Source organism: Mytilus galloprovincialis, chromosome 12, assembly GCF_965363235.1.
Source record: "Mytilus galloprovincialis chromosome 12, xbMytGall1.hap1.1, whole genome shotgun sequence".
Classification (NCBI taxonomy): Eukaryota; Metazoa; Mollusca; class Bivalvia; order Mytilida; family Mytilidae; genus Mytilus; species Mytilus galloprovincialis.
In genome coordinates, this window is record NC_134849.1 from 73,442,284 (window position 1) to 73,459,088 (window position 16,805).

The window sequence follows — 16,805 nt, forward strand, 5'->3', positions numbered from 1 at the left end:
AGAAAGCTAGTTGCTTCGGCAAAAGGGAATTGATGCGTGTCGACATAAGGGAAAACGTGGTGCATCGGCAAAAGAAAAATGATGCGTATCCGCAGAACGGAGATTGATTTGTATCGGCAAAAAGAGAAGTTATGCGTTTTTAGTAAAAGAGAAGTTATATATTAAGTTAAAGAGAAGTTATGTGTTTAAGTAAAATAGAAGTTACGTGTTTAAGTAAAAAGAGAACTTATGTGTTTAAGTGAAATAGAAGTTACGTGTTTGGGTTAAAGATAAGTTATGTGTTTAAGTAAAAAAGAAGTTATGTGTTCAAGTAAAGGGGACGTCAGAGTGTATCGACGTAAGAGAAAGTGTGTGGCATCAGCAAAAATGAAAGTGAAATTTACCTGCAAAAGGGCAATAGAAAAGTATCAGCAAAAAGGAAGCTATCATAAATAGTAGAGTCGGTGTTATTTGCAAATGCACTTGAGTAGATTTTAAAGTTGATAGTTAGTGTTCGCCGAATATGTACCTGGACTTGTGGCTTTTCATTGCTAACAGTTAGTCTCGACTGTACATGTACTCGGGAAGTTAATAGACGGTCTCCTTCATAAATATAAAGGAAAATGGCTAATAGTCAGTCCCCATTGTAAATATACACTGCTATCGTTTCTTTTGTAAATGTAAGTTTCACTTAGTAGCCAATAGTTGGCTTCTTTGTAAGGTGGACGCGGGTAGGTTTTAAAGATAAAAGATGATTCCATTGTCCATGTATACGGTTATATAGTATTGCCAACAGTTGGTCTGTGTTATAAATATACGCGAAAAGCTAATAGTCCGTCTAAGTAATGAACGAACCCCGGTAGTTAATAGAAGACTCCAATGCTAATGTACAGTGAGTAGATTATAGTTGGTATACATATATATATATATATATTAAGTGGACGCATGTAGCCATTAGTCTTCACATGTAGGCACATAGAAAAAAACAATATAACAAGACTGGTTAGAAAACAACACACAACTTAGACTATATTTCTATCAGAGCTGTTTACCTATTTTTTAAAGTTTAAATAACGTTAATGAATATTTCATTTACTAATAGTTTTGATTTCCGTATTTTAGACGTAAATAGAACAATCAAGTCTGATCAAAAGTAAAATTCTTTGAAAAAATTGATTTTTCATTATCTGTTTTAAAGATATTGCATGGCAAAGTATTGATTCCATTGGCGAAACATTAAATATTTATTTTGTAGATACAAAACTTCTCATCTTCTTCATTAACCCATATTCGTCTTTTGTTTTAAGGCTATACTTTGTCATTTATCTAACTGCAATTAAAGTTACAAGAAAAAATCTCTTCGTTCATTTGAAAATATTGCTTTTGGAATTTAATTCACATTTTATTGTGTATGTAAATTGGGCGTGAATACAAATGTCCCATACATCACTAGATATATGCACTATCATATCGATAAAAAATATTAAGTGTAACTTTTTTTATGTAAAGTAAGTTTGTTCATGTTGTTGGAGATTCGACTTTTGTTAACCATTCAGATTGAATCCCGTTGACGTTTTTTTGTCAAATACTCCATTATTATTTTTTTTAAGTTGATGAACCTAATTGAGGGTTTGGAATCGGGCCATTCATTCCGTTATTTTTTTAAAAATTTCATACGAGTTTTCTCTTTAATTTTCCCATTATTCTCTATTTTTGTAAATATATAGGCCGTCTGACAAAAAAAAAGTCGATTGACAATCGCCAATACAATTACGTATAAAGTCCATGTTTTCAGTGCACCTAACCTGTGCCTCACAAATACAATGTTGGTTAGTCGATGGTAATATACATAACCTGTTCACACAACCTTGTCAATTTGTTGATTAATTTCAAAACACTTAACTTGTCTTACAGACACAACGGTGATATGTTGATTGTGGTTACTACACATTTACTGTCTTCAAAATATGTTGATTTCTTCATGTCAATATTCCTATGCATGGTTGTTGTTGTTATCCTTACAAAGACCATGTTAATTGCTGGATGTTAATACACCTAATAGGTCTAACAAAAAAAATGTTGATCGATTGGTTGATGTCAAAATACCTAACCTTTTTTATTTCAATAAATCTAAGCTCTGTTACAATAACAGTGAACAATGCAGGATTTTTTATTTATCTTTGAATACCGATCTCGTTTTTGAAACGTATTGCTTGCAATTGAAAAGACACAAAATTTTAGATACACGATCGATGGAGCAATCCATTGACAGAAATACCCTGTTTATTCCGGCAATATATGTTTAGATATCTTTAATTGTTTGTCGTTGGGATTACTACCTAGCTAACGTATTTCCACATACTATCTATTAATGCTTCAACTTATGGATAAGGATACAAAAATATACTATGTTAATAGTTATGGCGTTTCGACTTTGAGACTTATGGTTGGGATATTGAACAGCATTTTCCAACATCTAGGGGGCATTTTAATGCTGTAGTATATATCGTTGTTGTTGTTATTCTTATAAAGACAATGTTAATTGGTGGATGTTAATACACCTCACACAGGTCTTACAAAAATAATGTTGATCGTTTGGTTGATGTCAAAATACCTAACTTTTTTTACAAAACCAATGTTGATATGTTGATTTCAAAACACCTAACACGTTTTACAAAAACAATGTTGATTGGTTGATTTCGATAAATCTAAGCTCTGTTACAATAACAGTGAACAATGCAGGATTTTCTTATTTTTCATTGAATACCGATCTCATTTTTGAAACGTGTTGCTTGCAATTGAAAAGACACAATATTTTAAATTCACGATCGATGAAGCAATCCATTGACAGAAATACCCAAATGACATCTAGAGGTTATATACATATAGTCTTCACGTTCTAGATCGCCCGTAGTCAGGAATTTGTAAACAAATACATATTAATTACAGATTAACTTTTAACTTAACTTTGAATTTTAGAATACTAATGTGTTTCTACCAACAGGAATAATTAACCTTCGCTGAAATTGATAAATTCTAAGGAATTGTGGGTCCTCCGTGAATGCTCTTTAACTTCGTTCTTCATTTTGCCTTCTTGTTATTCGAGCGGTCTTTTATAATGATTTTATTTGAATGGAAAACATCGAAGCTAAATTCTCTAAAGTTCCAAGAAAAATAAAATTTGTAAATTATGAAACGAGAAAACCACTGATAAAATGCAGGGACGGTTGTCATTTAAAACGTGCTGTGAAAGGCAGTAACTGTTTTAAATTATTAAATATATTATGTAAGTGTTAACTGCATTGTTTTCTCAGATGGAACTAAATGGTAATTTCATCCATGTCAAACTGTTTTTATTGATTTATGAAACAGGTCAAAGTATACATAATGATGAATAACAAACAAAAAGTGCAGAAGAAATTCCAAAATATAAAGAATAGGAAAAAATGAGTGAAAATATTAAAACATATAGAAAATTGGTTTCATAAATAGATATATTTATATATATATATATTTTAAAAACAAGGAAAAGAATAATGAACAAAAAAGAGAAGAAAACTCATTTAAAGAGAAAAGTGACATATAAACAATTAAAGAATACAAAAATAAATTGCCCTTCCCCAAACAAATCCAGATCACAATACATATTATATAACATGTTAAATAATATGTTATATAACTTTAAAGCCAGACGTTTGACAGTTATTGCCAATCCAACCTATAATCATATGACCTGAAAATACATTTCAAATTGTAACAATAGCCATTATCAAAAGGATCAATCGAAATATAAACTCTTTTTTTTTTAAATTACACGAACTGTGGTCTAGTATACTAGCTAACAATACAGTAGATTTTCTTTGGTATATATACATAAATCGTATTAATATGTATACTTGGCATTAAATATCAAAGCCGATTATATCTTTTTAAGCCTTGTTTAATAGTGATGTTGAAAAGTATACAATAATAAGATCAACAGATCTAAACACCCGTCAATAGTATGAATAACATTATTGTGTTTAATTGATCGGTTAAAAGTACTTGTTTTCTTTGCTTTGATTAAGCTTGCTGGTTTGTTTTGATGATCTGTGGTCAAAAGAAATACAATTTCAAAATGATAAAAAAAAGTTGTCAGTTTATTCCGTCAATATATGTTTAGATCTCTTTAATTGTTTCATTGGGATTACTGCCTATTAATGTTTCAACTTATGAATAAGGATACAAAAATATACTAGGTTAAGAGTTATAGCGTTTCGACTTCATGGTAGCCTTTAAATTTTCCCAGTTACTATCAGTCTTTTTTTTATCCGAGACTTATGGCTGGGATATTTAACAGCATATTTCAACATCTAGGGGGATTTTTAATGCTATAGTATATATCGTTGTTTACACATGTAGAGATTTAGATTTTATTTTAAATGATTGTTCAATTTGCCCAATTAAACCGCAATATTCTGGATAGAAATTACTTATAATCAATTTCCCCAACTTGTCTAATCGATGGCTCCAATTTTCCAAGACATAATATCGATTAACTGATTGACCAATAGTACTTACGGCAGTTTGAGAAAATATTCCATGATATAAATTAAGTTTCGTAGGTTTGCCTTTTTCAATGAATATCACAGATACATTACAAGAACGTTATTTAGATTTTTGTTTCAATAAACAGATATGTTTCTTCCGAAAATCTTCTATTTGGCAAACACCATAAACGTTAAGCTAATAACAAGACATTTTGTTGTAAATAATTTAAACATGAAGACGTTACAAATAAACAAATTTAGATCCAAGTGTTACCACGTGCTGGAAGAGAAATGGCAGTTTTTCCGCGACTTTCAGATTTTTGATCATCAAAGGTGTACAATCTATCAACTATTTCTTGAACTTCATCAGCAGAACACTTTTTGACACGTGCCATGGTTTGGCGCGGAATTTGTGTCACTACATTTGGAGCGCCACCCTTTGACTCTGCGGGCCATTTTTTTGGATCATATTGTGCAAGTCTTTTCACAATGTCTCTGACTTCTTCTTCTGTATATTTCTTCTTATAGACAATTGGCGTCGGAAGCTTTACAACTTGACCTTTTGATTCAGGAATCTTTTCCGGGTCGTATGTAGAAAGCCTGTCCACAACATCCCTGACGTCATCAGTTGCATAATGTGGTTGTGTTACAGGAGGAAGATGGTTAAGACTTTTTCTTAGAAGACATTCACGACTGTCCTTGTAAAGTCTCCGAGAAACGTCGAGAATATCGTCTTTAGCTGGTCTTCTGTGTCCTGCAAACAGTTTGACAGACATGCGCTGACGATGCAAAATCCGTCTAGCAATATCGATATTTCTAATGTCTTCCCTAAGTTCCTTGGGACTATATCGTTTAGCGGATTTATGCATGATGGAAAACATCCCTGAATCCGTAGGAAGAACTGGCTTAAAATGTAGATTCATCTTCCCACTGGACCATCCTATTGGTGCACACGACATCTTTCTTTACTGAACGAAAACTCTCACTTGATACACATGCAATGGATGCCACTGTTTTTGTAATGGTTATTCCTATCTAGTTAAAATTTGTTCTGCTGCACTAGTAACAATACACACTATAGTTTTACTGTTTCTATTTACACAGATTATCCGATTTGGAATACAACGTTTAGATTCATATGTTATTAATCCTCAATATTATTAAAACATTCGATTTGTTTTATGATTTGGTGTTTCTTATTAAAATCCCTCACAGCTCGATATATCTAATTCCACTTAAATCTGCCAGACGGATTATGATTGAACTAGATACATTTAAACGATACTATAAAAGTACTACGTAATTTTCCATTTTATATAGATGAAATAACGGTCTCAAATTAGAAATTTTAAACAACAATGAAATTGATTTTTTCAGCCCACATTAAAAAGATCTAGTTGAACAACTCTGAGGTGTACACATTTTTCTAAACGTTTTTTTTAATTGTTGATTATGCTGGTATATTTGTAATTTTATATTGAAGAATTCTTTTGAGCAAGCTCAGATATTTAAAATAGTATATGTTATTGATGTGTTTTGTTTAAAGTATATACAATTTAAGATGCGACCTCATATATTCCTCTTTTAATTGTTATAATATATTATTGTAATTAACGGTATTGATTATAATTTTCTTTCGTATATCAAATGTTCCTTGGCAGTTTAAATATTATGTTATTTAAATTTCAAATTAAACTCATACACGCATATGCAATAATATAATTCAATTATTAAAGAAATTAAATGCAATATGACTAAGGTCAAGCATATCAAATTTTAAGGTCAACTTTAACTTCATTGACGTATTGATAGATTAAACGATTGCAACGTACAGTCTATGTTGATATCATACAATTTATATCAATCTTAAGTACAACGAAAATAGGGGGAAGGTGGAGGTGAACAATCACACACACAAAAATAGAGAAAACCAGCTTAATATTGAGGTTTTTATCTTTTGGTGTTTTGGTCGGGTTGTGTCTGTGCCTTGACTTTATAGTTAAAATTGTCCATGCATGTTTCATTATTTATTTGTAGATTTATTTCGTATTTTTATATACATTTTATTGATTTTCGTTTAAATAAAATATATACACGGTATTAAATCTAAAACTGTTCCGATAGAATTCTAAAAGCTATTAATACTTCAAAGAAAGGAAAGGATATTGTGTATTATATAAATATGTGGCAAAAATATTTTATACATGTGCCAAATTAGAAACACAGAATAAACAGCTGCGCCATGAGCGCATGATACGCCCGACGTCTTATGTGGAAGTCTTATGCAATAATCATAAATAGTTTATGAGAAAGTTTTAAGCAATAACCATATATTGTTTTAGAGACACGGCGGGACATGTGAAACCCCCAACCCTGGTTTTTTTTACAAAAACTAAATATTACCAAAATAAAATTTTGAATCAAAACCAAAAAGTATACAGATCTTTAGATTAATATATCAAAGAAGTGTGTAAAGTTTTAAGCAATAATCATAACTTATTTTTGAGATACGGCGCGACATGTAAAAAAAACCCTGCCCTGTTTTACAAAATACTCAATAACTCAAAAATAAAATTTTGAATAATCACCAAAATGTATACAGATCTTTAGATTAATAGAACAAAGAAGTGTGTAAAGTTTTAAGCAATAATCATAACTTATTTTTGAGATACGGCGCGACATGTAAAAAAAACCCTGCCCTGTTTTACAAAATACTCAATAACTCAAAAATAAAATTTTGAATAATCACCAAAATGTATACAGATCTTTAGATTAATAGAACAAAGAAGTGTGTAAAGTTTTAAGCAATAATCATAACTTATTTTGGAGATACGGCGCGACATGTAAAAAACCTGCACTGTTTTACAAAATACTCAATAACTCAAAAATAAAATTTTGAATAATCACCAAAAAGTATACAGATCTTTAGATTAATAGAACAAAGAAGTGTGTAAAGTTTTAAGCAATAATCATAAATCGTTTTTGAGATACGGCACAACATGTAAAAAAAAACCCTCCCCCTTTTTTACAAAATACTAATATTTCAAAAATGAAATTTTGAATTATCACCAAAAAGTATACAGATATTGAGATTAATATAACAAAGACATGTGTAAAGTTTTAAGCAATAATCATAAATAGTTTTTAAGATATGGCGCGACATGTAAAAAAACCCTCCCCCTTTTTTACAAAATACTCAATAACTCAAAAATGAAATTTTGAATCATCACCAAAAAGTATACAGATATTGAGATTAATATAACTAAGAAGTGTTTAAAGTTTTAAGTCATAATCAAGAATTGTTTTTGAGATACAGTGCGACATGTGAAAAAAACACACCCCTGTTTTAGTTATAAAAAAAAAGTAAAAACACAAAAATACTGAACTCCGAGGAAAATTCAAAAAGGAAAATCAAAAATCAAAAGGCAAAATCAAAAGTCCAAGCACATCAAACGAATGGATAACAACTGTCATATTCCTGACTTGGTACAGGCATTTTCTAATGTAGAAAATGGTGGATTGAACCTGGTTTTATAGCTAGCTAAACCTCTCACTTGTATGACAGTCGCATCAAATTCCATTACATTGTCAACGATGCATGAACAAAACAAACATACTCAAAGAGTAAAAATGTCAAAAATAGGGGTACAACAGTCAATATTGTGTTATCATCTTAATATCACTACATAAACAACAAATGTAACAAAGTAGCACAAAAAGGCATACATCAAATTCAACATTATCATTTTGCTTTTCCTATACGGCTGAATTTATCTATGTAAAGTCTACCCATAAAGGAAAGAAGGTTTTCATTACTGGTGTAAAATTGCGCGTTTGAAATTCGCACAGGTAGACATAAAAATAATTTTGTCGTATGACGGCATACATAAATGCAGACTCACGTAAAGTAGATATAACAAAAAACAGACTTACAGTAAAAATAATAAATAAAATAATGGTGTGGTTCAAAGTATGACGGGATACTTAAGTACAGTTTCACGTCAAATACGGCTGAATTTATCTATGTAAAGTCTACCCATAAATGATAGAAGGTTTTCATTACTGGTGTAAAATTGCGCGTTTGAAATTCGCACAGGTAGACATAAAAATAATTTTGTCGTATGACGGCATACATAAATGCAGACTCACGTAAAGTAGATATAACAAAAACCAGATTTAACAGTAAAAGTAATAATAATAAATAAAACAATGGTGTGGTTCAAAGTATGACGGGATACATAAGTACAGTTTCACGTCAAATGTATATCATAAAAAACAGACTAAACAGAAAAAGGAGTCTTATTGAATAAAATAGTTCTGTCATTCATAGTATGTCAAGATCCTTAAGTAAAAGTAATATCAATAAATGAAATAATTTTGCCGTTCAAAGTATGTGGTTTTACATAACCACAGAGTCACTTCAAATGAATATCTAAAAAAGACATATAAAAGAATACTATAATAAGTAATTAAGATGATAACAAACGTCAGTACGCAAAATCTATACTTCAAGACCATCTTGTATTATTTGTGAAGTTGATACGGAATATTTATCAACAAGTTCTGGGTATCTTCCGATGAACTTTTTTAGAAAAAGGACGAGACGTTCTTTGACATATCCCTGGTTCATCAATTTTCTGCTCAGACACTGGTGACGTTTTACAAAGTCTGAATAGGAGCTGCAAGCTCTTGAATACCTAATAAGTTTGGAAATGTATATTCCATATGCAGGTGAAGTTGGTATATTACTACTTAGGTGGGGGAAATTGATAATTTCAAAATTAAAATCGTCTCGTTTGTCATAGATTCTGGTACTGAGATGACTGTGTATGTCAAATTCGAGGTATAAGTCTAAAAATGAGGCAGAGGAAGCCGTGTCTGTGGTCTCTTTAATTTCTAGTTCTGGTGGGTATATTAATGGAATCCAACCAGAAAAGTTCGGATTGTTAATGGAAAGAACATCATCAATATATCTGAAAGTGAAATTAAATAACCTGGCTTCTTTGATCTTCTTGTTTTTGACAAGTGTCTGAAGGAACTCCGATTCATATGAAAATAAGAAGAGGTCGGCAAGGAGAGGCGCACAGTTCGTTCCCATAGGAATGCCGACAATTTGTTGAAAAAGTCTACCTCCAAATTCAACAAATATGTTGTCAATAAGAAACTCCAGCATACTGATCACTTGTTCCTCAGTGTAGTATGTTTTACCCTTTTGTTCCTTATTAACAAAATATGCCTTGTGGTATCCCAAAGTGATAAATTTATAGCGTATGCTACCATTTTTATGATGAAAAGCATTGTGAATTATTTCTTTTAGACGGGTTTTCAATTTCACATGGGGAATGGTTGTATACAAGGTTGAAAAATCAAAAGTTTTAATAGAACTAATTTCAGAAAAAGACCGAGATTTAAAGTTATCCAGAAGTTCTTTAGAGTTTTTCAGAATCCACATATGGTTAATACCACTACGTGAGTAAACAGTAAACAGAGTGAAAGTGCCGTAACTCAAAAAGTTTAAATCTTACTTTCACCAAAAAGTATACAGATCATTTGACCATCATAAGAAACAACTATATTAAGTTTCATGAAATTTGGATAAGTCGTTCTCAAGTTACGGTGCGACATGTTTACGCCGGACAGACGGACAGACGGACAGACAGACAGACACCGGACATTTGTATACCATAATACGTCCCGTCAAAATTTTGACGAGCGTATAAAAAGCGCTGATCTATTACAATGTTGCTATTCATTTTAGTATACAATAAGAAGATGTGGTATGATTGCCAATGAGACAACTCTTCAGAAACGACCAAATGTCACAGAAAATAGTCCCTATAGGTCACCTTACAGCCTTCACCACTGGAAAAAGGCCATGATACCACATAAACAGCTATAAAGGGCCCCTACATAACAAATGTAAAACAATTTATCTGAGAAAAGAGAAATATAATATGCAGTAAGATATTTCAAAGTGAACACCTTTTTCTCATTCCTTGTTCTAGTAAATTGTCATGATGTTGGCAGATAATCTAAGTGACATAAGGTCTAGATATATTTGAACTTCATGTAACATTGTTACATTTTATTCGTGTAATTTTTCATTAATAAATACTGGTTAAATTAAGGTCTAAGCTAGTTTTGCTTACATTTGAACTTCATGTAACATTGTAACATTTTATTCTTGTAATTTTTCATTAATAAATACTGTCAGTGGTTAAACTAAAGTCTAAGATGGTTTTGCCTACATGTAAACTGATTTGACCACGGCATACTTTGTACCTGTACCAAGTCATGACATCTGGACCATGTGTAGTTATATCTCGTCGGTCCTTGTTTGTACAAGGGGTTGGATGTCTGTGGTTGGTGTAAACTGTAGTACTGGCCAATGTATTCAGTAATACCAGTTATCTCTTTATTTAGTGCTCAGACCTATTTCTTTTTTCCATAATATACGAGTTGCGTCAGATAGAACTCGACCTTATGCAAATATATCAATACATCTGTTGACCAATTTTTGATTGATAAAATCTATATGGAAAGTCTGTTTGAAAGTTGACTTTATATATAAGAACCTTACAAAATACACCAAAATTCTTCTTTTGTTTCAAATTTCAACGTTCAAAAATCATATATGTAATGTACATTTTCTGTTTAAAAAAAGACTTTTTACATTGTGATGACCTTGAGGTCATTCTGATGTATTACTATCGCCTAGATTTCCATTGTGTAAATTAGTTTTGGGTTTGTAAACATGATAAAAACACTCAGTTAAACGAGTGCAAAATTACATTCCTTATCGTTTGATATCAATACATCTCTTCAATGAAAACTGATAAAAAACATTTTTGTTTACAACATAAATTAATAATAGGAAAATGTTTTGTTGTTAAATATAGATATTTAAGTAAACAAGAGTGCACACACTGATATATCTCGCCTTATTTATTAATCATAGATATTATGTTAATAGTTATGAATATAAAGCTTTACATTACAACTGTCACATAAACATTACATAAACCAAAAAAACTAATCATTGACCTTTGAACCATGAAAATGAGGTCAAGGTCAGATGAACCATGCCAGGCAGGCATGTACAGCTAACAATTCTTCCATACAACAAATATAGTTGACCTAGCTATTGCTGATAGTTTAAGAAAACAGACCAAAACACAAAAACTTAACATTGAGCAATGAACAGTGAAATTGAGGACAAGATCAAATAAAACCTACAAACTAGACATGTCCACCTTTCAATCATTCCATACAACAAATATAGTAGACCTATTGCATACAGTATAAGAAAAACAGACCAAAACACAAAAACTTAACTATAACCACTGAACCGTGAAAATGAGGTCAAGGTCAAATGACACCTACCAGTTGGACATGTACACCTTACAGTGCTTCCATACACCGAATATACTAGACCTATTGCTTATAGTATCTGAGATATGGACTTGACCACCAAAACTTAACCTTGTTCACTGATCCATGAAATGAGGTCGAGGTCAAGTGAAAACTGTCTGATGGGCATGAGGACCTTGCAAGGTACACACATACTTAATATAGTTATCCTATTACTAACATTTGTATAATAAGAGAGAATTTAACATTACAAAACCTTTTAACTTTTTTTTCAAGTAGTCACTGAACAATGAAAATGAGGTCAAGGACATTTAACATGTGACTGACAGAAACTTCGTAACATGAGGCATCCATATACAAAGTTCGAAGCATCCACTCCAGGTTTTCTACCTTCTAAATTATTAAGCTTTTTAGAAGTTAGCTATCATCGTAGCCACCTTCCAAATTATTAAGCTTTTTAGAAGTTAGCTATCACCGTAGCCACCGCCGCTGCCAGATCACTTTCCCTATGTCAAGCTTTCTGTGACAAAAGTCACAGGCTCGACAAAAATCATTGATAATATCAATGCACATGTATCAAAAACTTGTGTTAAAGCATGCAGAAGAATATCTCAAAGAACATTTTCCAACAATACCGTCAAGGACCAATAACTCTGTAATTGTTTTTTTCAGGTAAATATGAATGCATACACGTATCCAATCTTTTAGAAAAATCAAGTTTTGACAGAATAGTGTCCAACATGCACTTGCATAGCACTATTATTTGAATAGTAGAATAGAATGATATACAAATTGATGGAAATCATGTATACATGCAACTGTTATTATTATTATAATATATAACAACAAATCAGTGTATACTGATTTATATCACTATAATATAAAAGTTATTACAGTTAAATTGAATTTCCTGTCCTTTATTCATCATCCACACACAAACTTATCTCAGAAAAAAAATATCTCTGTACATTAACCTCAGTTTCGGGTAAAGAGATGTGTGATTTTTTTTAGACAATTGCTTTTGACCATCCACAAGAACCTGTGGACATCCGATGTTTAGTACTTCAGTACTTTGATTTATACATGAAAAGGTTATCTTATATTTCAACTGCAAACAACTTTTGACCTGAAACTTCAAACACAACATTTTTTCAGGTTTATTCTGCTTATAAAATAACATTTCTAATTATAACAAAACTAAACAATAATACATGTTTAAAAAACTTCATTTATGAAAGTCTTTTTTATATTTCAGGTGCAAACAACCTTTGACTTAAAACATAACAATATAACAATTTATCTTACCTCCTATACATTTTTAGGAATAGCATTGGTTAATAGCGTCCACTGGAAACCGTGTATATTCCATGTTAGGTTAGTAGGGAGGCGGGGCTTATTTCATACACGGTTAGTAGTAGTGTTACGCCCCTTTATATTCCATATTAGGTTAGTACGGAGGCGGGGCTTATTTCATACACGGTTAGTAGTGGTGTTACGCCCCTTTATAAAAACAAAAGGATACTGAGAAAAAATCTTAAAGGTTTCAACAGACGAAAAATTTGATGAAGATTGAAATAAATTTACAAAATACATTTAAAGCTAATAAGTTGTTATTATTGGCATCTGTTTGTATATGATGAATGGAAGTAGTTTCTTAATGCTAACGGTATTGAAAACTTGCTCATTTTGATAGGTCACTAGTTGAAATATGACATGTTTAGATAGTCGGTAAGATAAATTTGTTACATAATGTGCTAGTGACCTAATACAGTATATATGGTGTCAGTAAATTTGTAGTTGCTCTCACCCCATATATGGAATTTACTAACCCCATACATACCATATTAGGTCACTAGCACACTATATAACTAATATTAATAGTTATAACAAAACTCATCATTAGATAGACATATATTGTACATGTAGTAATTAAAATTAATTACATAAAAATAAAAAATATAAACTTAACTAAACAAAAAAAATTATTACATTAAAGTACATAACAAAAACCATGATTACTTCCATTGATTAATTAGGTTTTACACCATATCTTATAAATTAAAAATTGAACTACAACAATTAAATGTTTCAACAATCATTATATTGAAAACAAATATAGATTTGCATTATCATATGGAACATGTGTTATATATAAATCTTAGTCTAAGATTAAATTAGAAAAGGGAAAGAAATCATAAAGTATGAGGGAAATATTCACAAATTCCCATCCACTGTTTAAGTTAGAAATAAAATTGCATGTTAGTAAGAGTTGAAAGAGAGTACAATCTTGTTTTGTGCCTTTAACTAGTCTTTTAAGGGGGTACAGGGAGATAACTCTTTAAATCAGTTATGTGTTTGTAAAAGTCAAGTTTCCTCAATGAATTTTAAGCATTTACCTGAAACAGATTGAAAATAATCTATGTAACATAGAAGCTTAGAATATATTTATGAAAATGGTTGACACAAACGTACTGATGATTTTAAGAGTTATTTCCCTTAAAATAGGTCTACCTCCTTAAGAGGGTCTGGATGGAATTTACACCATCGATTCTAATGAGCTACTACAGCAGAAAAATGAGCAACAAAATAAAAGAAATAAGAGGGAAATAGGCGAAAAATAAAGTATAGAGAATAATGGCGTACAAAAGTAAAAAGAATAGAGCAAAATGGGAAATAAATATAAAGCATATATACTTTTAAGAGACTATTGCAAATCCATTTGCTATATACATCAATTTTCCTTAACATAAATCGACATAAAAATCATGCATTGAACTGAATACAACCAATGAAAGCGAAGCTCCATTTTTACATGTTTTATTAATATATTATATATTGATTCTGGAAACAAATTTATTTACATATTTATCAATTTAGAAGCATTACATGTTTGATCTGATCAAAATGTTTCTGTTGTAAATAATTTAAGTCTAAATTTTCAATCAAAAAGTTGAAATGAAAGAATCCAAAAGAAGTAAATTTTTTGTGCAACTGAAGGCAAGTCAATGTATAACAATGTTAAAAGTATGATTTTACTTAAAATGAGTTGTATGTCAAGTTTCAGAGAAAATATTCTATTTACCTCGAATATATGAATAAGAAGGTTTAACAAACTGTCAATACAAAAATAAACGATGTTTTTTTATTACCACTGAGTCAACTTATAATCCACCAGAGACCAAATGACATAGAAGTTAAAAGCTCATGCTTTTTGGTGCAATATAACAAATTTTTATTTGAACATTATTCTAATACAATCCCTTTTTTTTTTAAATTGTCATATATTTTTACTTTTATGAATCCTCTTTCTTAAATTAGTTCCCCTTGATATTAGAAAAAGAGGTCAAATATCAAATTTCTAAATTAGTTTCATGACACTGTTCTTGTTTCACGGTTTCTGGACGAAATCTGTTATCTAGGATTTTTGTTTCACATTCCCTCTAATCCCCGATTTCAATCTACTTTTTTGAAGATAAATTGACACAACGGGATATTTTCAAAATTATTGAAAAAAATCTTCAAAACTTTCAACCTTTACAATATATCTAATATATGTGGATCTTACATGTCAAAACTGACCTGAGACTTTGAAGGTTTGGCCTGCCATCTAGTGACTTGACATCTCATTCAAAAAGACCTTAACTTTTATTAATGTTTAAAACTGAGAATCAGATCAATTTACAACTACCTAATATATAGTTTACTATATACAGCTTACAGGCGTGGATCCAGCCATTTTAAAAAGGGGGGGGTTCCCAACCCAGAGTAAAGGGGGGTTCCAACTATATGCTCCCATTCAAATGCATTGATCGGCCAAAAAAAAGGGGGGGTTCCAACCCCCGGAACCCCCCTCTGGATCCGCCACTGACTTATCCAAGTACTGTAGAAAACTTTAAACCTGCCATTACACCCTATTGCTACAATACTGTAGAAAACTTTAAACCTGCCATTACACCCTATTGCTACAATACTGTAGAAAACTTTAAACCTGCCATTATACCCTATTGCTACAATACTGTAGAAAACTTTAAACCTGCCATTACACCCTATTGCTACAATACTGTAGAAAACTTTAAACCTGCCATTACACCCTATTGCTACAATACTGTAGAAAACTTTAAACCTGCCATTACACCCTATTGCTACAATACTGTAGAAAACTTTAAACCTGCCATTACACCCTATTGCTACAATACTGTAGAAAACTTTAAACCTGCCATTACACCCTATTGCTACAATAGGGTGTAATGGCAGGTTTAAAGTTTTCTACAGTACTTGGCTAAGTATATAGTAAACTATATATTAGGTATAAGTATATAGTAAACTTATCAATATGGATATTTAGGCTTTAGTAAATAATTATAATTGTTTCATCTCTTCCAATGCTAATGTTTTCAGGGTAGCCAATGGTTCTGTTCCTATTTCAGAGATTAACCAATCAGCAGCTTTTTTATATAACAACTCCCATTCATCTTTCCTGTTGCTTTGTTTATATTCCAACCATGCTAAGACTAGGCATGTCATCCAGCAAGTTCCATCCTAAAATGAAATAGACATAGAAAATTAATAGACTTTTTTTTCAATATTACACCTGCTCAAAGGATCGATGATACAGAATGATTCACATTAATTGTTATAAGGAGAAAAAATAAAATTAGAACTTAAACCATTTAGGTGTCCTTATTTCCAGTTTGAGGACAAGGAAACTATCACTAAATGTTAGGATGAAGTACTTAAATTTGAATTTAAGATAAACTGATATGTCTTAGAAGATAGACGTTTATCAACTGATATCAATGCAAAAAGGTATATGTCAACAAACTTATTACTTGTACAAAAACCCTGTACAAATTATAAATTGAACAAAATTAAATCTTATGCACAACAATAAAAATTATAATAGCCTATGGCTTTTCAATATCACAC

At 31.1% G+C, this 16,805-nt stretch overlaps 1 protein-coding gene across 1 annotated transcript in view; it reads right to left on the reverse strand.

The window, feature by feature from the left end:
• Positions 1–13,022: 13,022 nt before the first annotated feature.
• LOC143054790 (von Willebrand factor A domain-containing protein 5A-like) overlaps positions 13,023–16,805 on the reverse strand; it is a 43,861-nt gene continuing 40,078 nt past the window's right edge. Inside the window, exon 17 of the mRNA XM_076227845.1 lies at positions 13,023–16,418. Within this exon, the coding sequence (XP_076083960.1) occupies positions 16,239–16,418 (180 nt within the window). The 3' untranslated portion in view covers positions 13,023–16,238. The remainder of the gene's footprint in view (positions 16,419–16,805) is intronic.